Raw genomic sequence first — 23,123 nt, 5'->3', positions numbered from 1 at the left:
GCGGTTGGGGGAACTCAGCCACCAAAGGGGATTGAGCCAGGTGCTGCGGCATATGCACTTGGCAGGGTGCAGCCGGCGTGGCACCAAGGCCCAGGCCCTCGTTTGGCCTGAGTTTGAGCCCGAATAAGTAGAGCTGAATTTCCGCTGGGTGAAGGTGAGCCTGATGCGACTCCACAATGATAAAACGTCCTGCACGTGTTAAAAACTCAATCCGGACCAGCTTCCCCATTCGCCTCCCGGAGCCGCAGTTAATCTTCCCCTGGGATGGGCTCCAACAGCAGGCTGGGGATCGGGATGGCGCTGGTACCTAGCAGGGGAAGCAAGGTAGCCTCCGGTGCCATCAGCCGGCGTCCCAGGCGCTGCAGGACGCTGGGAAACGCGGCGGCTGCGGCCTGCGCGGGGGCGGGGCCTGGCCGAAGGCGGGGCTGCGAGGAGGTCCGTATCAGGCTGCGGGGACGGAGCTCGGGGACGGAGCCAGATCCAGAGGCTGGGCTCAGACGGGACTGAGTTGGGCTATGGGGGCGGAGCCAGGTGAGAAGGCGGGGCTCCAAAGGGACTAAGGGCCATGGGGGCGGAGCCTGATGCAGAGGCGGGGCTCGGACAGAGGCGGGGCTCGGACAGAGGCGGGGCTCGGACAGAGGCGGGGCTCGGACAGAGGCGGGGCTCGGACAGAGGCGGGGCTCGGACAGAGGCGGGGCTCGGACAGAGGCGGGGCTCGGACAGAGGCGGGGCTCGGACAGAGGCGGGGACAGCAGGGCTCCGGGCAAGGCGGTCTGGATGCTGAGGGCGGTCCCTGAGGGGCGGGCGGGGCCCGACCTGCGCTCTGTGTGGCCGAGGCGATGAAGCCTCAGCCGCCCGGCTAGGCCCTGGGCGGCTCTAGCCCAGGGCGGCCCGCGGGGCGCTGGGCCTGGCTCCCGGCTCCGGTTTCCGGGCCGGCGGGTGGCCGCTCACCATGCCCGGCAAGCACCAGCATTTCCAGGAACCCGAGGTCGGCTGCTGCGGGAAATACTTCCTGTTTGGCTTCAACATTGTCTTCTGGGTGAGCGCGGGGTCTGCGCCTTCCCCTGTGCTGGGGGGTGGTGGGAGAGGGAGATTCAGTCTTCTGCTGGGGGAGACCACTCCCTGCCCCAAGAGTTTGGAGCTCGGAACCATCCCCCGAGTTCTGCCACCCCCACGCCCACTTCCAGGACTACCCGAGGTAGCTACAGAGGCCCGGATTGCTGGGGGCGGGTCCCAGCTACAGCGTGGGGTGGGGGTTGGGGTAGGGAGTCTCCCTGAGTAATCCCGAGGCCCTGTGGAGAAAGGGAAGGTGTTTCCTTGAAGACCCTAGGGGCGTGCTAGGTGCAGGTTGCCCCCTCTCTCGCCCAGCCCTCCTGCCCTCCCTGGGATGTGGGATGTGGGATGTGTGCCAAGCCCCACCACTGGTTTAGCCGGTAGGGAGGAGATTCTGGCGTGAAGGGAGCCACCGGGCCCTTTACCCAGCCTCCTTTCCCTTCCAGTAGTACCTGGGTCAGGTGCCTCACCTTAGGCTCCTGCAAAGTGGGGTGGGTCACAGCCCTCTCCCCACCTCAGTCCTGCACAAGGAGGCTGACCTGCCAGGATGGGCAGGGAGGGGCAATAGCGAGTCCTTGGTGGCTGGGAGGGGATCTCCCCGGTTGAGAGCCTGGGAGCTGGCCTTGGGGAACAGAATTCAACATTCCACAGCTGACAAGCTCAGGCTCCTGGGCGGAGCTGCCCCTACGGGGGAAGGGAGCAGCTAGTGCCCCTCCCAGGGTGGTGTCTGTCCCCCTGGGCCATGCCAAGTCTTTTTTCCCATCTCTCCAAAGCTGTGGCCTCTGCAGTCTCTGCTCCTGAGGCCTTGGGTCAAGATGCCAGGCCCTCCCACTTGTGTTCAGCAAGACTCTGGCACTGCCCTCCACCCACATGCCACCGAGCTCACTGGTGTGGTGGGTGCCCTTGCACTGCAGCGCTAGGCTCTTGAGGGTGTGGGCAGTGTGTGGGAGCACTGGCAAGGAAGTCAGAAGGCCTGGCTGTAGCAGGCCTGGCTGGGACACCTTGGGCAAATCACCTCTCCTCTCCAGGCCTCAGCTTTCCTGCCCGGGAGGGGATGATAAAAAATCTGCCCGGGAGGGCTGTTAGGCAGATACAATCAGTTCAATCTGTTGTGTTCTCACAACTACCTTATTATCTACATTTTACAGATGGGGAAACTGAAGGAATACACACAGAAGTTAAGTCACTTACTTAGGGTCACACAGCCAGAAAGTACAGAGCGAAGGTGACAGCCCAGTGGGCTGAGGGTGGAGGTGAGGCAGAGCTGTGAGCAGAAGCAACCTCAAATACCGAGGGGGAGCAGGTGTGAGAGACCCGGCGGAGCGTGGGGTGTTATGTTAAGGCAGCATGGAGAAGTGAGGGCTTCAGGTGATGGGTCTGATCTGGCTTCTGTGCTGGAGACCGCTTGCCTGGCTGATGTGTGGAGGGTAGGTGAGGGGTAGGGCCTGGAGGTTTGGAATGGGGGCAGGGCTGGGGCAAAGCTGGGATGGTGAGGTGGGAAAGGTGAGGAAGGCTGCTGGGAAAGTCAAGAGGCTGAATTGACTGGGCTGGGTCACTTGGGGCCTGGAGAGATTTCAGGTTTGGGTCAAGGTGGCCTAAGGGAGGAGGCCTGTGAAACAGGCCCAGAGGTTTTCATGTTTAATGTCAGGCAGACCCTGGTGTTGCTCTGCTTGGAACCTGCTTGTGGTTTCTTTTTTTCTTTTCTTTTCTTTTTTTTTTTGAGACAGAGTTTCACTCTTGTTGCCCAGGCTGGAGTGCAATGGCACAATCTCGGCTCACTGCAACCTCCGTCTCCCGGGTTCAAGCGAGTTTCCTGCCTCAGCTTCCCAAGTAGCTGGTACTATAGGTGTGTGCCACCACACCTGGCTAATTTTGTATTTTTAGAAGAGATGGGGTTTCTTCATGTTGGTCAGGCGGGTCTCGAACGCCTTACCTCAGGTGATCCGCCTGCCTTGGCCTCCCAAAGTGCTGGGATTACAGGCGTGAGCCACCGCGCCTGGCCATCCGGCTCATGGTTTCTGACTGCTGCTAGAGTACTGTCTAGTCTCCTCTCCACAGCCTCCAGGGCCCTGTGGGTCCGGACTGTCTGCCCTTCAGTTTGTTCCTTGAACTAGACGTGGTCTTGTGTCAGGGCCTCTGCCTCTGCCCAACCCTCCTGCTGGAACAGGCTTTTCCCTCTTGCTCTTTTCATCATTCAAACCTCAGCTGAAATGCCCCCACCCTCCCTCCTGCCCTCTCTAAAGCTCACCTCCAACCCCAGCATCCCCCCTCTCATCACCCTGCTCGATATTTGTTAAGGGGTCTGTTTGTATCTGAAGTTTCCCTGTCTGCTCGCTCACTGTCCGTCTCCCCTGCTGGAGTGTAAGCTCCGTGAGGGTCGAGTCCATCCTATTCACCAGTGAATTCCCGGCATGGCGGGGATCAGTGCTGGTGGGTTGTGGAGGTATTTGCTGCAGGCGGGTGGACGAAGGGGTGTGGGACCAATGTGAGGTCTGGGTGGAGATCGGGAGATGCTGGTGCCATGATGGGATGGAAGACGAGTGTGAGGAGGAAGAACGGCAGAAGGCTGAGGCTGGAGGCCGTGGGACCAGCTGCAGGTGTGGGGCAGGTGAAGGCAGAGCATCCTGGGAAGGAGCTCGGGGAGGAATGGGGTTGAGTTAACTGAAGGTGGGGTTCAGGAAGGAGACAGTGGCACTCAGTCCCCTGTCCGAAGGCCAAGGGCAGGCCAAGTGGGAGGAGGCAGGAGAAGTGATGTTTGGTTTCACATCAGCAGACCCACCAGGTAGAATGGAAGGGAAGATGTTTCCAGAGAAAGAATAGAGCAGTGTGGGGAGCCCAAGGTCAGGGAAGGGAAGGTGATAGAGGCCTTGGCCGAGGCTATGTGCTGAGGGAAAGGAGTCTGCAGAGAAAGCAGGTGGGTGGGGAGGTTGTAGGAGGTGGGGTCATGGCCCCAGGCTTGGCCCCTCTGAGACCGCATGCCCAGGGACCTGCCCAGGGTCAGGTGTGAGGGTAACCAGCCTTGACATCCAGGGCTCTTCCCAGGAGGGAATTGAGGCAGGAAGGTGGGAAAGCTGAGGATGGAGGAGGGGCACTTGGACTGCCCCGGTGGGGAGTCTGGCTGGTGTTCTGAAGGCCCAGGCAGAGCTGTGACCATGGGGCAAAGCCACTGGCATAGGCCGGATGCCTCCCAAAGTGCTGGGATTACAGGCGTGAGCCACTGCGCCCGGCCATCCGGCTCATGGTTTCTGACTGCTGCTAGAGTACTGTCTAGTCTCCTCTCCACAGCCTCCAGGGCCCTGTGGGTCCGGGCTGTCTGCCCTTCAGTTTGTTCCTTGAACTAGACGTGGTCTTGTGTCAGGGCCTCTGCCTCTGCCCAACCCTCCTCCTGGAACAGGCTTTTCCCTCTGGATTCTGCTGGGGATCATTGAGATTCCTCGTCATTCCAGGGCATCTGATTGTGAGCCACAGAAACTGACTCTGGCAGGCAGTTAAAGGAGTAGGATGGGGCTGGGGAGGAGTGTCGAAGGTGGGGCAGCAGTCACAGGACTCTAGGGCAGCAGGAGAGCTGGACTTGGGAGGGTGCAGAACGGAGGCTAGGAGCCTGGGACCCAAACACCAGCTTCGGTCAGGAGTAGAGGCTCAGTATGCTGGTGCCGTCACTACCCCTGCTGCCACTGCTGCTATTGCTCCTTGGCAGGAGTGTCTTGGCCACAGTCTGCTCCAGTTTGGAGTTCCAGGAAGGGGCCCCTGATGTCCATCCCAAGGCTAGGGGAGGGTTCAGTCCTCCAGGCTGTGTCCTGTGGGGAAGAAGCACTGGGATATGTTCTTGGGAAGATGGAAAGGACCGCAGATCCTGTTCACAGCCCTTGTGCCTCTTCCTCTCTCCACTGGCTTCCCAAAGGCCCTGCCCACTGGGGAAGGATGAGCCGGGAGAGTCCTGGGGCTGCTCCCAGCCCTGAGCTCTTTGCTGCTGCCCTTGCAGGTACTGGGAGCCCTGTTCCTGGCTATCGGCCTCTGGGCCTGGGGTGAGAAGGTAAGGCAGTGGGTGGGCGTGGGGCGGGCGTGGGACGAGGTGGTGGGAAGGTCAGCTCCCCACACCTGCCTCTGCTGCCCGGCACAGGGTGTACTCTCCAACATCTCAGCGCTGACAGATCTGGGAGGCCTTGACCCCGTGTGGCTGTTTGTGGTAGTTGGCGGCGTCATGTCGGTGCTGGGCTTTGCTGGGTGCATCGGGGCCCTCCGGGAGAACACCTTCCTGCTCAAGTTTGTGAGTGCTGCCCTCGAGATCCACCGGGAACCCCAATCTCCTCCCGTCCAGTTCTTGCAATACAGTTGGAGCCTAATGATGTGTAGCTTTATTATTATGCTATAATCGTCATCGTTAGATTTATGTTATCTATATTTACTAGGATCCTTTCTGTGGTATGGTAAGTGACCGAGACCTGGTGGCCCAAGCATAAAATGTTTATTGACTCAAATAAGAAAAGTCCAGGGGTGTGCTGGCTGCCGGTGCATTTTGATCCAGGGACTGCTACAGTGTCACTTGGCCTGCTTTCTCTCTGTTTCTCAGGTCCCCCCGCTCCCCCGTTTTGGCTCCATTCCTAGGTAGCAGGAGGCTCAGGAACAGAGCCGGCTTCCCCATGCCCTCCCAGGAACTCCTGCTGGAGGCTGAGAGCTCTCTTCCCAACTGTTTTCCCAAAGTGCTTTAATTGCATTTCCTTGGCTCTGATTGGCTGCCTCTGGACCAATCCCTGGAGGCCGAGGGAGGTAGTGCTCTGATTGGTGAGCTTTGGGCACTTGCCAGTCCTGTATCTGGGACTGGTGGGTGCGGGGATGTGGCTCCATCCGAACCTTGGAAACTAGAGGTTTGCATGGAGGATGATTTTTCAGAGAGCAGGGTGTGATTACCAGACAAAGGGAATTGGATGGGTAGGTAAGAACAGATGCCTTTTACCATCATATAACAATACTGAAATAATAGAAGGTGGGGACCCTGGGCGCCTCTGGGTCTTGGTGGAGGTAGAGATGGAACCCTTCCCTGGGGCACACTCAAGCCCTGGGAGGCCACCAGAGCCCTGCGTCTCCAACCCCCACTGTCTGTGTGCCCCAACCCCAGTTCTCCGTGTTCCTCGGCCTCATCTTCTTCCTGGAGCTGGCAACAGGGATCCTGGCCTTTGTCTTCAAGGACTGGATTCGAGACCAGCTCAACCTCTTCATCAACAACAACGTCAAGGCCTACCGGGACGACATTGACCTCCAGAACCTCATTGACTTTGCTCAGGAATACGTGAGTCCAGTGTCCAGCCTGGGACACTTGTAGGAGGCACCTTCCTGGCAGACGAATGAGGAAGCAAGTTCCTTGTGATGGGACCATCTCCTTACCCACCTGGGCTAGCGGGCCCCAGGAGAGAGACCCAGGAGTGTCCTTGTCCGAGGAGAGCCAGCCCCTGGTGATCCTTATGGCTCCCCATTTGCCTAGTGCCATAGGGCCACGGCCTTGGGGAACAGAGGGCATGGACTCCACACTGGCAGCTCCCACGCCAGGGCCCACGACACACAGGAGAATGGAGAAAATGAGACGTAAAAATATAGATTTCTACTTCTGCTCAACCCTGGGCCCACAGTATCAGCTGGAGCTGTTGCTGCCGCCCTTTTACTGGTGCAGAGGCTCTGTTTGCCACTGTTCCCAACACTCTGTATTTTATTATATCTGTCAGCCCTTATCTCTCATTTATACTGTATTTGGCCTCTGTGCATGTTAGAGTTTAGACCCCTGACGGAAGGTCTGCCCTCAAGCTTGCAAACTTAACCCTAGTGAAGAACAGCCAGAGAAGAGTTCCCGAAACCCTGTCTGCCTCCCACCTGCACCATCTCGCCCACTCACCCCTTACCACAAACACACAGTCACACACTGTCACCCACAGTCACACCCACACCCAGTCACATACTCACAGGCACACTTGATCACACCTGCACCTACACATGGTCCCACAGTCACACATGAGTCACACCCGATCACACCCACGCATGGCCACAGGCCCTTGGCACCAGTCACCACCAAGAGTCAGCTCTGGATCCAGAGATGAGGCAGAGCTGGTGCCTGCTTCAAGCAGCTCTCAACCCAGGGCAGAGGCAGACATAGCCAAGCAGTTATGATGCAATTCATTCATTCAGCACATGATTGTTAAGGGCCTACCATATGCCAGACCCCAAGCCAGGCCCTGGGGATTTGGCGGGGAAAAAAGCTGGGACCTGTCCTCTCAGGGATAGCAGTTGGGAAGAGACAGATGGTGAACAAGCAGAACAAACGAATGTGTGCATGTACACACACGTGTGCAAAATTGTACATTGTGGTAAGAGTCAAAATGAAGGGTGGAGAATGGGAAGGCCTCTGCGTGGAGAGCTTGAAGCCTCCCAAAGGAGGAGAAGGAAGAGAAGGGAGAGTGTTCTCTAGCAGGAGCAGCTGGCACTGAGCAGGTGCCAGGAGGCAGGTGGAGGCTGAGCCCTGCCCCGGGACCAGCACATGCAGGGCATGTGGCAGGCCTGGCTCCTCCAGCTCTCTGGCTTGGCCCCGGAGCCTGTCTGTCTGCTGCCGAGCTCGAGCTCCCCCAGCCCCGTGTGCTGCTCTTCAGCCGCGGTGCTGCTGCTCAGTGAAGGCTGTGCGCACCCGTGTGCCCCACAAGACCGTGGTTCATGGCAGATCCCAACCTCGCCATTGCCCCTGACTAGGGGACAGCTTAGGGTGTTCTGGGTGGGGGTGATAGGGTGCGGATGATGCCAGCTGGTATGGAGGAAATGGGGTGGGATGGCTATGGGAGTGGCAGGCTGGGGTGGGCAGGACTCCCCTCCTGGCCCTGCACTGCGGAGAAGAGGGCTTTGTAGAACCTCTGGGGCAAGTGTGGGAGGCCTGCTGCAGACATGGGGCCCAGCGGTCTCTGCCGCCACAGGGCTTGGCCCAGCGCCTGCCTCTCAGGTAGTCTGGAGGAAGCCATGGTCGTTGAACCAGTATCCTTGTCCCACTCCCTCCCTTTTCCTAGCCTCTCTTGGGCCAGGGGGAAAGCTCAGGATCCCCTCCCTTGCACCCCTCTGCTTCCCCAACCTGGAACCTGGAGGTTGGGCCCAGGCCTGTGGGGATGGGGAGGTGGCCACCCACCTGGCTGTCCCAGCCCCGTCCCTGACAGCCCTGTTTTCCTGCAGCCTAGGCTTGTCCCCAAACAGGCTGAGGCTCCCGGGGTGGGCCTGGCTCACCTGGGGCTCTCCCCTTCCCCCACAGTGGTCTTGCTGCGGAGCCCGAGGCCCCAACGACTGGAACCTCAATATCTACTTCAACTGCACTGACTTGAACCCCAGCCGGGAGCGCTGCGGGGTGCCCTTCTCCTGCTGCGTCAGGGACCCTGCGGTGAGTGGGGCTGGGGGAGGAGAGGTGCGGGGCTTTCCAGTGCACAGACTCGGGGGAAGCCCCCCACAGGGCCCGCTCTGCTCTGCCCTGCTCTGGAGGCACGGATGCTGGGGGAGGCCATTTTACATGGGTGGCACTGAAGCCTGTTGGGGCGCGGCCGCTTTCCCTGTTCAGCAAGACCTGTCTTTTCTATTGTAATGAGATGGAAACCGCAGGACGCTGGGGCACAGGGATGGGGACTGGCCTGGAGGGCCTCCCTGCACCCTGTACATCCACAGAAACACAGCCACAGCCATTGTCTGCCCCTAGCCAGCTTGAAGGTTGGCCAGGCTGTCACTCTCAGTTACAGTTGTATGTGGCAGGGGTCGCCTGGGCCATTGCCAGCCACCACCCCACTGGGCCACCATTGCAGGGTAGGAGGGAGTGGGGACCTCTGTCCCTTATGACTTTCTTCAGGGCAGAAACCTCTCCTGGTGATGTTTCTTCAGTCACAATTCATCTGGGATGCCAAGGGCCAGGTTTCTCCCCATTCTTATCTCCCTATAAGATAAGGCAGGATTCCTGAACGGAGGCAGGTCTAGCTTGGTGATTGCAGCCATGCATTCCAGCGTCTGGGAAAGAGGCACGTGGGGCCGGGTGCAGTGGCTCATGGGAGGATCATTTGAGTCCAAGAGTTCGAGACCAGCTGGGGTGACACAGTGAGACCTCAGGTCTACAAAAAAAAAAATTAGACAGGCATGGTGGCACAATCCTGTGGTCCCAGCTACTTGGGAGGCTGAGGTGGGAGGATCACTTGAGCCCAGGAGGTTGAAGCTGCAATGAGCTATGGTCATGCCACTGCACTCCAGCGTGGGCAATGGAGTGAGACCCTGTCTCAAAAAAAAATAAAAGAGGCACATGGGCCTCAGAGAGCCTCACTTAAGACTGGCAGACACAGCAGACTCCACGGGCCTATCTGCTTCCTCTGAGAAGGAAAAGCCACTGCAATGACCAGGTACCATGGACCCCATGGGATGTGTTCCTCACCAAGTCACTAACTGGCCTGTCTCCCCTCAGGAGGATGTCCTCAATACCCAGTGTGGCTATGACGTCCGGCTCAAACTGGTGAGAGGGGTAGGAACTGCGCTGGGGCAGGCGGGGGTACTGGGATGGGAATGCGACTGTCTATAACCTCTTCTGGAACGGGTGAGGTGTTCTTTGGGGAGAGGGTGCTGGGTCCCAGGAACCAGCCAGACACCCAGGCAGCAGAGCGGGAGCAGATTCCTGGGCCTGGGAAGATGTGGGTTTACTCAGTCCTGCTCTGTGGAGCACCCTTGGGGTGCCCGGCTTTGCCCTAGAGACCAGAGATTTGGTGCTCATGAGACAGTCGGCTCTGGAGGAGTGGAGGGAGAACGACGGTAAGCCCTTAGAGAAAGCAGTATGAACAGCCATGTGACGGTTTCAGTTGAAAGCCTGGAAGAAAATAAGGGAGGTAATAGGAGAGGAGCTGGGCAGGCAGGAGGGGGCGTGCGTCCGTGCTGAGACCCCATGAGAAGAGCCGGCTTTGTGGAGGCCCTGTGGGGAGAGGTGCTGCAGGTTTAGGCCCTGGGGTGGGTGTGAGCTTGGCAGCCTGGGGAGGGAGGCAGCCGGCCTGAAGGGCAGGCAGGCTGAGCCTGGTGCCTGCGTGTCCCCAGGAACTGGAGCAGCAGGGCTTCATCCACACCAAAGGCTGCGTGGGCCAGTTTGAGAAGTGGCTGCAGGACAACCTGATTGTGGTGGCGGGAGTCTTCGTGGGCATCGCCCTCCTCCAGGTACGCTTGTGGCCCCACGTGCCCCTCCCCTTGCCGGGGCTGCCCTTGCTCTCCCCTCACCTGTCCTCTGTCTTACAGATCTTTGGCATCTGCCTGGCCCAGAACCTCGTGAGTGACATCAAGGCAGTGAAAGCCAACTGGTGAGGCCGCCACAGGCCATGGCCACATGCCCGGCCTACCCAGGCCTCTGGGGGGCCCCCCAGGACCCTCCTCCTATACTCGTGATGGGCAAGGCTGCAGGAGGCGTTCCTGCTGGGACTGAGCCCTGAGGGGTTTGCCTGAGCTGCTGTGCTGTCCACCCACGGAGAAAGCTGCCGTGCCTCTGCCTGGGCCGCTTGTCCTGTGTGCGTGTGTATACACACATGCAGGCACACATGTGCACAGGGAGCCACTGTCTCGGCTACATTTGGGGTGGTGGGCTCTCCAGGGGACTAGGAAGGGTGCAGCTCAGAGGGTGCAGGCCAAGCGGGGTGGGAGGCGCTGTGTGGAGGGCCCCCCGTTCCCCACCCCCCGATGCTGGGGTGCATCTTTCTGTGCACAGCTGTATGGGGCGCGTTGCCCCAGCCACCGCCTCACGCAGCTTCAGAGCACTCTTTTCTATGAGCTGTAACTTTGAGCCTGCCAGGAACCCACCTCAGCCTCAGTGTCCCAGACTCTGAAATGGGTCCCAGAATTTTCTTTCTCTTGCTTGCCTCTCAGGAGCAAATGGAATGATGACTTTGAAAACCACTGGCTTACACCCACCGTTTCCGAGGTCCTGTCCACGGCGGGGCCTCAGCAGAACTCTGTGATTGGGGCCCCTGGCCTGGCCCCACCCAGCCGACATGCTTTCTTTGGCCTGGGTGGCTTATACCCTGAGCCAACCTTTAAAAATTGGTAGATTTCACATAAGCGTCCAGACCCACAGCTTCTCTTGAAGAATGACCACCTGACTACGCCGGCTCTTCAGTGGCAGCACTACCTGGGACACTGCCTCCCCAGTCACCGAGGGCCCAGCTGGCCCGTGCTACTCACCTAAGTGCCGCCTGACGCTTGTACACTAGGAGCTGGCCTCTCCTGCCGCGGCAGGTTATTCCCTGCACCTCGAGGCCGCTGCGGGCCAACCTGGAGTGCAGCACAGGGACCTGAAGGGTGGGGAGGTTGGACCCCACTCTGAAGACGGTGCAGCCTGGGAAGGGCGGCTTTGCTGGGGACTGCGGTGCGAGTAGAGTGCCCAGGAGAGGGTCTGAGGGGTGGGTTGGGGTCAGGACAATTTTGCAAAAGAAGTAGCTGGAAGCCATGGGACTGGGGGGAGCCTGTTTGGGGGCTCTGGATGGTTGATTCCTAGGAATCAAGTTCAGCATCTTTGCCGTGGCTGCAGAGCTGCCTGATGGGCACTAGAGGGCGCGCCAGCCCCACACTCCCTGGGTCTGGCTTCCTCCTGCAACCTCACTGTGGTAGAGCCTGTGCCTGCCTACTAGCGCCCCGCGCTTCCGAGAGTTTGGGAATTTCTCAAGAGCCAACTGGCTCAGGCTTGGGAAGGCTGACTGCTGCCCTCAGCTCCGCCTCATCAGCTATGTGAAGGGGTATGTGTGGAGTGATCCTGCCGCCCCCTGCCTGGGCTCATCCAGATATCTCAAAGTCAGATGCCCCTGGGTCCACGTAGGTGGTATAAACGGATGAAACAGGCCCTTGAGTTGGGAGCCTGCTTCACTGTGACTTTACGTCGGTTGCTGGAGACAAAGACATCGTGATGAGAGAAAGTTCTCACAAGCTAGTCGGTAACAGCCACTTACCTTGAGACCAACAGAGTGTGGTGGGGATGGGGGCAGAGCACGGGTCCCCATCTGACAGTGGCCGCTGCCATATTCAGATGTAGCTAATTGCTGTGGTGTGGGAATACAGGCCTAATGCTAGAAATCTGGAGAAGCCAGAGATACAGATTTGTATGCGAGATGTCCTGATTTTTTAAGTTGTTGGCAGAAACGAATTCAGAAATCAAATCTGCAGGCCAAACAAGGTGCAGGGCCCAGTTTTGGCCCCATGCCCCTGTAGGTCCCTCCAGGACAGTCACCCCTGGGGCCCTGGCTGCTCTGCTATTCAGGGATGCTGGGCACTGCTGCTGGGTGGCCAGGGTGTGGGGCATGCGCCCAGCAATGTGGCTCCTTGGCCCCGCTGGACAGTGTCCTGGGCCCCTGGCAGGCGCTGGCTGGGAGTGGTTTATACATATACAATAAATGCAGCTCGCAGCATTGTGCATGTGTCTTGCATTTTCACTTTCATTTTATCCCTCAAGTCACATAACACCCTGTGTGGTGGAATTTCTTTTCCTGTTGAGGAGATGGACTCGGGAGGGAGGTTGCCTGGAGCGCACAGCTGGGAGGAGGGACACCAGTCTGACCCCTCTTGCTGGAGTTTTGCACCACACCTGTCCTGTGTATCTGATGCATTTGGGTAAAACCTCTGTACTCAAAATAATAAGGGTGGTTCATTCATCCCCCAAGTGTGAGTTGAACATCAACTGAGGGGTGGAGATACAGAGCAGGGCGAGGTCCTGCCTGTGTGCTGCGTTCTTGTGGGGGAGACACAGAAAGCAAGCTGGCCAGCATTTTTGTTAGTAATACATGCTATGAAGAAAGCAGGAGTGACTGCAGAGGGGCCTGGGAGAAGGGGAGCGGAGGGGCACCATCTCTGGGCTTCTCTGGGGGAATGATGTTCTAGGTTTTAGTACCAGCTTCTGTAGAGGCCCTGAAACCACGGTGGGCTCCATGTGAGGGAGCCTGGGGTGGCTGGAGATGTGGGAGTGGGGAGGGGCAAAGGGCATGAGCACAGGGAAGTGGTGTAACCAAGATCTGTTTGGAAACAGAATTGAAGAGATGGGATGGGAGTGATGAGTAGGAGCGGTTGAGGCCCTGGCTAGGGACCCAGAGTAATCCAAAGCTCAGTTCTGCTACTGGATATCCATTCTTCCATCCATCCACCCACATTCACCATCCATCCATCCATCCACTCACCCACCCACCCATCCATCCACACATTCACTCATCCATCTGTCCACATGTTCACTCATCCATCCATCCATCATCCACTCATCCACCCACCACCCACCTACCCATTCATCCACATGTCCATCCATCCATCCATCCACTTACCCACCCACCCACCTACCCATTCATCCACACATTCACTCATCCATCCATCCATCATCCACTCACCTACCCACCACCCACCTACCCATTCATCCACATGTCCATCCATCCATCCATCCATCCATCCATCCATCCATCCATCCATCCACTCACCCACCCACCCACCTACCCATTCATCCACACATTCACTCACCCATCCACCCACCTACCCATTCATCTACACATTCACTCATCTATCCATCCATCATCCACTCACCTACCCACCCACCTACCCATTCATCCACACATTCACTCATCCATCCATCCATCCACCCACCCACCCACCCACTTACCCACCTATTCACCCATTCATTCACATGTTCACTCATCCATCCATCTGTTCACTCATCCATCCACTCACCTACCCTCCCACCTACCCATTCATCCACACATTCACTTATCTATCCATTCACCCACCCTTCATCCATTCAGCCATCCACTTACTCGTTCATTCATTCATCCACTCACCCATCCATTCATCCAGTCACCCACCCACCTACCCATTCATCTATCCACCCACCCACCCTTCCTCCATCCATTCACCCATCCACCCACCCATCCCTCCATCCATCCATGTTCATCCTCCATTGACTCACTCAGCTATCCACTGCCATTCACTCAGGTAGGCCCTAGCTAGAGGCTGGGGTTACTGAGGCAGCTCAGACCTGCTCCTACCTTCCCGGAGCCCAGTATCTTGTTGGAGGCAGACAAGGAACGCTTGCTAATGTACAATGTATACGTGGTGACAAGGACATGATGATCATTGCTAAGTGGGGTCTTGGGCTGGCTACAGACAAATTTCCTGTCCCCATAGTAGAACTTAGAGCAGTTCTGTGCACCAAGGGGCTCTGACCCACAGATGATGCAGCTTCTCCAGATACGCAAAAAACACAAGGGAGCTTGTAAGGCTGGCCATCCCTCTAGAAGGGTCCCTGGGCCTTGGGACCAAGGTCACCTCCCACCCTTCGTCAGGATGAGATGCACACTGGTAGAGACAGGTGCATACTGGCAGCCTGGGAGTCCCCTGTCTAACCACAGGAGAGGCTGCCAGCAGCTCCCTGGTCAGCTTGGTGGGAGGACATCCTGTGACACCAATATGCCCTATAGAGAGGGCTGAAGGGACAGAGAGAACCCAGGCTGGCGAGCTCCTTTATCTCTGGGTGAGGTGGTCAGATGGGCTGGAGAGCTCCCTCTCCCAGTTACCACCAGAGGGCACCAAAGTGCCGCCTACGCAGCACAGCAGGCTCAGCTCGCGGAAGGGGCTCTGTGTAGGGTCATTGGGGCGACTCCTAGGGCCAAACAAGCCCATGCCATCGTTTCAGAGACCCGGGGGCCCACCCTGCTGGTGTCAAATCCAGGCCTTACCACCCTCTGCCTTGTCTTCTCCAGGGGGTAGAGCAAATGATGCTGCCTGCCCACGGGTGCCTCTCTCAGTGCTCACAGGCCCCGAGCCCACTTGCTGGGCTGGGCGGTTGGTGGTGTCTGCCAGACAGAGCTGGAGAAGGAGGCGAGCGTCCCTCTCTCTAGGAGGATGACACAATGCGCTCCACAACCTACACCTCCATTCACTCATTCAGCCAGGGCAACGGAGCACCCTGTCGCTGCCAGGCACTGCCGCGGGCACTTACGTGAGGGACAAAACAAAGGCCTCGCCTCGTGGAACTCACAGCCCAGGCCAGGGAGCAGCTGGCTTTGTCTGCCAAAGGTCACATATAATGGCAAAAACGCAACTACTTTTGCACCAACCTAATTAAATCCACTAGGCTGTGGGGCCGTGCTCCCCTCGACTCTGCCTTCATGGTGGAAAGCAGCTCCGGGTGGAGTGTTCCCATCACATCGTACTCGTGGACGCTGACGGCCAACCTCATGTGATTTTCATGGGTCATGAATATCATCCTCCTTTTGATTTTCAACTATTAAACAACAGAAAACCGTTTTTGGCTCTCGAGCTCTATAAACACAGCTAGCGGGTGGGATCCACCTCATGGCTGGAGTTTGCAGACTCAGGTCCAGGAAGGGAGGGGACGGTGCACGGTGAACATCATCACGTGAGCCTGCCCTGCTGCGAGTGGGGACACAGCGCACCAAGCAAGGGTGAGGCAGGGGCAGGCCTGGCACTAAATGGGTCAGTCGGAGCGGGCCTTGCTGTCAATGCCAGATGGAGCAAAGACCTTTCATTTTAACTGTAACACATTTTTGACAGCACGAGTGAAATAGGAACCCATTCTACTCAGAAAATTGGCCGGGTGTGGTGGCTCATGCCTATAATCCCAGCACTTTGGGAGGCAGAGGCAGGTGGATCACCTGAGGTCAGGAGTGTGAGACCAGCCTGGCCAACATGGTGAAACCCTGTCTCTACTAAAAATACAAAAAAAAAAAAAAAATTAGCCAGGCGTGTTGATGGGCGGCTGTAATCCCAGCTATTTGGGAGGCTGAGGCAGGAGAATCACTTGAACCTGGGAGGTGGTGGTTGCAGTGAGCTGAGATCATGCCACTGCACTCCAGCCTGGGCAACAGAGCAAGACTCCATCTCAAAAAATAAATAAATAAATAAAGTTCATGCATTCAGCCGGTTCGTGTCATGACTGCAGGGGTGCCTCCCAGCAGGGGTGAGCCATGCTTTTCCTCTCTACCCGATGCATGAGGATTGTCAGGCTGTGCCCACTTTGGGGCCCTTCCCACGCCAAGGCATATTGGTACAAGGCATGGCCAAGACCTTCTGCTTCATTGGGCAGGAAGACGAGGGACATGGGAGGTGGCCCCAAATCAGGGTTGATGATGGAGGTGGCCCCAGCAGGTCCCAGCTCAGGCCTAGGGGCCTCATTTCTGCTCCTCAGCCCAGGCGTTGGTTTGATGGGCAGACCACAGGTCTGGAGGGTCTGGGCGTCAGCCCATCAGAGATGGGAAAGTCACAGAGGAACCCCTTGCCTGCCAAGGCTGTTGCCACAGTAATGCTTCCCTGGCCCCCTTGGCAGCCATGTGGAGAGATAGGGATGTCAGCACCCTGCAAAGAGAGGGGCCTCTGCTGTGGCCCAAGCATCCAACCCTTGACTAGAGGCTGCCTTGGGTGCCGGAGGCCTGGCTGCACCTGCACACCTGGGTCCTGCTTCCCGGGATCATCCTCTCTGGGAATTAGCTCTCTAGGTCCTTCCTGCCAGAGATCTGCTTTCCTCCACCAGCCCCTTCCCAGGATGCTCCAGTCTGTCCCACTCCCAATCTGTGGGAACCTCCCTGGAATCATTCTTGGGGTGGGTGCAGTCCACTCCAGCAGGACCACGTGGAATTCAGCCAGCTTGCCATCAGCCAATGTTCACCAAATAACGTTGTGCGCCAGGTAGTGCTGGACACCTGGAATTCATTAGTGACTCCAACACAGTCCCTGCGCTCCAGGGGCTCACTGTCCGGGGGAGACACAGACACGTACATCACCAGGCTTTAAAAGTGATTGATTTGTTCAAATAGGTAGTATAGGCAGGTGGCTAAAAACCACACACTGCATGGAAAGATAAGTGCAAATCCCCTCTCTCCCCTGTTCCCTGGTCCCCTTCCCCTCCCAAGGACAGCGACTGTGGCCAGTGCTATCTGTGCCACCCTGGACGCGGGCTATGCCTTAGAAAGCCGAGTTCCTCAAGAAACAAAGCAGGCCAGAGCCACATCCACAGACCCGCACGGCCCGCCGGAGGCTTCTGTACACTCTGTCTGCGTTTCTCACTGACCAGCTTTTCTGGGAGATAATGACATATCAGTATGTATAGATCTACTCAGTTATTTTCAACAACAGCAAAGTGATAATAATAACAAGAATTTATACTCGCTATGTGCTGGACGCTTCTCAGAGCACTTTGCTTATATTAACTGATCTACTCCTAAGAACTCAAGGGATAGGCACCTGCTGGTCTTGCTGCACAGGCGAGGAAGCCAGGAGTGCCCCACTGGGTGGACACTGCCTGACGCACTCAGCCCATCCTCTTGCACATGCAGGAGGTGTCTAGGCAGCAAACACCCTTGGATTCTATCTTTGGGCACTTGGATCTCTGTGGGATAAATGTCTGGAAGTGAATTGCCAGGTTAAAGGGCAGGTGCATTTCTAATTTACATAGCTGTTGCCAAATTGCCCTCAGAAGAGGTTATACTGATTTATGGTGCCACAGATACTGTTGTGTGGAACCTCTGCCCTCCCGCTAGTGGCAGCCGGAGCCTGCCCTCCGTTCACCCACCCGGTTCATCTTTGTCAACCTGATGGAAGAAAAATGGTCTCTCTTTGTGGTTCTCCTTTGCATGGCTCTTATTATGAGAGAGGCTGAGCATCTTTCCATGCAGATCAGTGCGATTTGGCATAGTCAGAATTACCAGAGCGAGCTCCAGGGGCGGGGAACCCCCCGGGCTGGAGTGGTTCTGTGTGGGTTGAGGGAGCTGGTGGTCTGGGAGTCTTGCAGGTCGGTGGTGTGTTGGGTAGATGCAAGGAGGGTGCTCCTGGTGGAGGGACCGGCCTGAGCAAAGGCTCAGAGGGGTGGGTGGCAGGGGGGCCTGGCCTGGCCCCTCTGCTCAACAGCAAGCCACATGGCCCCTGCTCCTTGGATCCCTAAGGCCCCAGTCAGGTTGCTTCCTCTGCTCTCTTTCTCTGTTTGAGCTAAACTGTGGTTCCCGGAGGAGGGCTGGGAGAAGGTCTCCGCCCCACAGGGGGCATCTTCCAGCATCCCCAGAGGGAGCATGACCCCTAGCATTCAGTGAGGAATCCCCCACGGCCCGCTCCGCCTCCTGGACTCCTCCTGCCCCTCCCACCCACCCCAGCCGCAGGGGCACTTACATCCTCATTAACACGGCTCAGTGGCTGGCGCTGGGAATTGATCTCCCTCGGGCCCAGTGTGGACAGCGGCTAATGAGGATGAATGGGGCAGGAGGTGCCGCCGAGGGACGGTTACCCGGTAGCCCACACAGGGCGGAGATGTAGGCAGATGGAGAGGTGCAGAGCCAGGCCCCACACGCAGCTGGGACTGCTGGCCAACCTGGGTCCTGCGGCAGGATGAGCAGACGTGGGAGATGCGGCTCGGAGGAGGGGAGCTCTGGAATTCAGCTGCCCATGGGGGTGGGAGCAGGCCTTGGGTTTAGGGCCCAGCCTTAGAAAGTGGAACTGGAGTTCTGGGATGGCATCCAGGAAGGCTATGAGCATTGCGACCCCAAGGTTAGGCAGGCAGTGTCGGAGGGGAGTCAGTGTCGGGGAGGGAGGGAGACACTCCAAAGCTGGACCTGGCAGCATGGGGCAGGCAGGATGCCATTGTTTAGTGAGTCAACAAACACCAAGTGCTTACATGTGCCAGGCACTGTGCCAAGGACTGGTGCCCGTATGAAGTGGCCAAGACAGTCAAGATCTTCTTCCATGGATGGGGGCATAGATGATGATAGATGCTCAGAAGAAAGTAAACAGGGTTATGTAATGGGGTGATGGGACAGAGGTCCTACTTGAAGAAGATTTCCAGGGACGTCTCTCTGAGGAGGCAGCATGTGGGCTGAAACCTTCATGGTGAGAAAAAAAATCATTCCAGGCAAAGGAAACAGGCAGTGCAAAGGTCCTGAGGTAGGAATGGGCTTGGGCATTTCAGGAAAAAGAAGGGGCCATTGTGGCTGCAGTGTGGACTGTGAGGAAGAGATGAGCTGAGAAATGGGTGGCAGGAAAGCAAAAAAAGTCACGGTCAAGACCAGAGCCCAGGTGCCAGGTCTAAGGGATCAGTGGGCAGGACCCCCTTCCTGAGTGGTATGGACCATACACAAAAGCTGAGAGTGAGGTCCTTCCTGGGTCAGCTGGGCCTGAGGACCTAAGGGAAGCCAGGCTTGGGAACACTCCACCACTGCCTGGTCATTGTGCCTGCAAATGGGAGAGGGGAGGCCCCGGGGGTCTGGGCCAGCCATGGCCAAATGCACAGGATACAAAGAGGCTTTCCTGGTCACTCTAGGAGAAGCCATCGGGCCCCTGTTGCAGGCATGGCTCAGTGACCTCCTGTCTCGTCCCGCTTCTGTCTGACTTGAGAACCCAGCTCCCAGCAACTAAGAAATCTATTCATGAGTGTTAAAGTTTTTGTTTCTGTTTTTACAACAGGATCTTGCTCCATTGCCCAGGCTGGAGTGCAGTGGTGAGATCATGGCTCACTGCAGCCTCAAACTCCTGGGATCAAACGATCCTCCCGCCTCAGCCTCTTGAGCAGCTGGGACCACAGGCAGGTGCCACCACGCCTGACTCTTTTTTTGTTTTTTTTTAAGTAGAGACGGGATCTCACTATGTTGCCCAAGCTTATCTTGAACTGCTGGGCTCCAGCGATCCTCCCACCTTGGCCTTCCAAAATGCTGGGATTACAGGCATGAGCCACGGTGCCCAGCCTGAGCGTTAAAGTTATACAATAAAGCTCAGTACTGAAGGCGGATGGAGCCAGCCTAGCAGGCACGGACACTCAAGAATTCTTTCAGGGTTTGAGACCTAAAACCCATGTATGTTTCTTACGGGCAATTTAAGCAATTTTCAAGGGTGATCTTGACTGTTCTTTTGATTTTTGTCATGTGTGCTGACCTCACTATCGAATACCCAGGTTGGATGTTGCCACCACAGTTCCTGTGGGCTGAGGCGTGCCCTCGACCCTCACTGGGCAGGCGCTCACAAACCAGGGGAGGGTCTCACATGAAAGGACCACAGCAGACTCGTCTCTTCGACAGAGAAAAAAAATAGAATAGTGTTTGGATTACGGATGCTAGCAAAATATGATCTTGAAAAAATATTTGATAAATTTCCGCATCAATTTATAATTAAAAAAAAAAATTGCCGGGTGGGGTGGCTCACGCCTGTAATCCCAGCACTTTGGAAGGCTAAGGTGGGTGGATCATCTGAGGTCAGGAGTTTGAGACCAGCCTGGCCAACATAGTGAAACCTCGCCTCTACTAAAAAAAATTAAAAAATAAAATAAAAAATTAGCTGGGCGTGATGGCCCATGCCTGTAATCCCAGCTACTCAGGAGGCTGAGGTAGGAGACTTGCTTGAACCTGGGAGGCAGAGGTCACAGTGAGCTGAGATCATGCCATTGCACTCTAGCCTGGGCGACTAGAGCGAAACTCCATCTCAAAAAAAAAAAAAAAAAAAAAAAAAGTCACAATTTCTTAGCAACTAGAAATAAAAGGGAATTTCTTCCACCTGATAAAGGGCATGTAGCAGACATATGGAAGAAACTTTATACTTCATGTTGAAACGTTAGCAGCAGGAACAAGACAAGGATGCTGACTCAGTGCTACAGTTCTGTACTGTCATGGAGTCCTAGCCAATGCAGTAACACAAGAAAATAAATAAGAAGGATAGAGATTAGCAGGGAGGAGACAAGGGCAGGAACCATCTCTGTCCTCTTGTTTCTAATTAGGCAGATACCTAATAAATTGTATTAAATTGAAGAAAAATTCATTATATCCTTAAAGAAAGTTCTTGAAAGTGACAGAGCAGAATGGAGTCTAGCAGAGTAGCTAGAGTCTGAAAAATTCAGTGGTCTTCAAGAAGTTCCATTGGTCATGGATCTGCCAAAAAGATAGAAGCATGATACTTCCCTAAGACCAGAGCAGAATGAGAGAGCTCTTGGGATGCCAGGAAAATCATTTTCAAAATAGTTGAGGCTGATCCAAAAACAGGGGCAAGATGTTTGTGTTGGCGGAGTCTTTGTGGCAGAGGACTCAATGGCCCCTGGATTCTGAAGAGGGAGCAGGGAGCTGTGGGGAACAAGCCAGGCGGTGTCTTCCAGCCACGGGGAGCTGCAGCGAGAAGAGGAAGCCTTTTCACTCTTTGCCCTGGGACACTGAGTGTCAGAATATGCTGCTGTTTTCCATGGGGTTCTAGAATAATGAGTTTAATTCCCACTTCCTGTTTATTCACTGCCAGGTTTGGGTTCTTGATGTGTCTATGACACACTTAGGAAAGGTAGCCCTGGCTCAGGGCAAGCTGTGTGTCGGGCACCTACTGCTTCTGCCTGGTCCCCGTCTCTCCCCCAACTTCTGGTGGTGGCACCTAGATTTTCCTTTGGGGAGAATCCCTCCATCCTTGATTCGTGTTCTTCAAGGGGAGAGGCATAGGACCCAGTCCTGACATCGGCATGTTCCACGGCCTTGGCCGTGGAGGGGGCAGAGGATGCCTGCTCCTGGGTCCTCCCTGGGACAGACAGGCTCCGCTCCCTCCCCTTGGAGTTCTAAAAGCTGCTGGTGACCACCTTCCTGCCTGTGGTCCCAGAGTGAGGCTGACAGAGAAACATAGAGTCCAGAGAAGGTGGACAACCTTGGCTTGGTGATGGCACTTGAGCTCTAGGGGTAACCATGTCTTATGGCAGAGCCATTGTTTTGTCTAAGGGGGTCCGAGCTGGGTTTCTGTCATCTTCAACTGAAAGTCCTGATGGACATAGTGGGAAAGAAGGGAGAAGTTGAAGGCCTGGGTCAGACATGCCCTCTCTCGAGGGCGGGGGCAAGATGTAAACCACTTCCAGATGGAGCCCAAGCTGGCGATCCCTGCTTCTTCCTCTGTCCCACAGCGCCCCTCCCAAGGGAGCTGATCCAAGATCCCTAGAGGAGTGGAGGAATGATCAGGCATCATGCTAAGGAGTTTTTGTAAAGTCAATTTATTGAGTCTGATTTACACACATCGAAGTCTCCACACTTTAGGTGCATATTTCAGTGAGTTTTACAAATTTATTCCCCTGTGTAACCACCAAGATAGAGAACATTTCCATCACCCAGAAGGTGCCCTGTGGTCCTTCCACGTCAATCTCTGCTCCCACCCTGCTTCTAAACAACCATTGAGCTGCTTTCTGTCACCGTGGGTTAGATTTTTTTTTTTCCCTAAAGTTTTGCAAATAGTCAATCCTCAGTATTCACGGATTCCATATTTGTGAAGTTGATGACTTGCAAAAATGCATTTGTAACCCCCAGATCAATCCTCACACTTTTGTGATCATTCCTGGACATCAGCAGAGCACTGAGAAGTTTCATTTGCGGATGCACACGTTTCCTGCGGAGGTCAAACTCAATGAGTGCCTTTCCCCCATCTACTCAGGGCCACCTTTCCCGCATTTTTGTACTTTTTGTTGGAGATTTCGCTGTTGAAAATGGCCCGCAAGCATCGGAGTGAGGCGCTGGCTGGTGCTCGTCGATGCTAGAAGGCTGCGATGTGTCTTTCAGAGAAAATGCGTGTGTTGGATAAGCTTTGCTGAGTCATGAGTTGTAGTGCTGTGGCCATGAGTTCATGCTCATAAATCAACAGCCTCTATATCAAATAAGGTATCTTTAAACATAAGCACACATGCCACAAAGTATGCATTGGTCAGATGACCAAAATCTTGTGTGCAAAGCCTCGCAGGAACCTAAGTCTGCATTTCCCTGGGAGTAATGCTTCCATACTGGCGAATTCAGTGTTCCCGGGAATGTCACCCAACATTACTGCCAGGCATGAGAGCCGGCCATATATGCAGTCATACAGATGCTGCCTTTTGAGTCTGGTTTCTGTCGCTTAGCATAACGCTGCCGAGATTCATCCCTGTTGTTCCTTTTGTTGCTGAGGAGTATTCCATTGTGGGGCTACGCCAGCTTCTCCATTCACTCAGCAGTTGATGGAGCATTGGCGTTCTTTCCAGCTTTTGGCGATTATGATCAAAGCTGCTGTGGACTTTCATGTACAAATCCATGTGTGGACCTATGTTTTCATTT

At 55.9% G+C, this 23,123-nt stretch overlaps 1 protein-coding gene across 5 annotated transcripts; it reads left to right on the top strand.

Moving 5' to 3' along the window:
• Nucleotides 1-675: 675 nt before the first annotated feature.
• On the top strand, nucleotides 676-12,473 carry TSPAN17 (tetraspanin 17). Of its 5 annotated transcripts, none has more exons than XM_050793243.1 (9): nucleotides 676-1,039; nucleotides 5,036-5,086; nucleotides 5,174-5,320; nucleotides 6,170-6,340; nucleotides 8,327-8,452; nucleotides 9,509-9,556; nucleotides 10,126-10,242; nucleotides 10,321-10,350; nucleotides 10,942-12,473. In XM_050793243.1, the coding sequence occupies exons 1-9, from the start codon at nucleotides 953-955 to the stop codon at nucleotides 10,954-10,956; spliced, it is 792 nt and encodes a 263-aa protein (XP_050649200.1). In that variant the 5' UTR covers nucleotides 676-952; the 3' UTR covers nucleotides 10,957-12,473. The 5 variants fall into 5 exon arrangements, with proteins under 5 accessions (XP_050649200.1, XP_050649198.1, XP_050649197.1 ...); XM_050793241.1 differs by having other exon boundaries at nucleotides 10,321-10,382; XM_050793240.1 differs by having other exon boundaries at nucleotides 9,509-9,565; nucleotides 10,321-10,382.
• The last annotated feature ends 10,650 nt before the right edge of the window (nucleotides 12,474-23,123 follow it).

The sequence above is a fragment of the Macaca thibetana genome, chromosome 6 (assembly GCF_024542745.1).
Source record: "Macaca thibetana thibetana isolate TM-01 chromosome 6, ASM2454274v1, whole genome shotgun sequence".
Classification (NCBI taxonomy): Eukaryota; Metazoa; Chordata; class Mammalia; order Primates; family Cercopithecidae; genus Macaca; species Macaca thibetana.
This window is presented reverse-complemented; position numbering and strand designations above follow the sequence as displayed.

Excerpts from the sequence above, each read along its gene's own strand:
- TSPAN17 (XM_050793239.1), top strand. The coding sequence starts at position 953 with ATGCCCGGCAAGCACCAGCATTTCCAGGAACCCGAGGTCGGCTGCTGC. Across the intron at positions 5,321-6,169 it reads ACACCTTCCTGCTCAAGTTT|TTCTCCGTGTTCCTCGGCCT; the intron begins GTGAGTGCTGCC and ends CCCCAACCCCAG. Across the intron at positions 8,453-9,508 it reads GCTGCGTCAGGGACCCTGCG|GAGGATGTCCTCAATACCCA; the intron begins GTGAGTGGGGCT and ends GTCTCCCCTCAG.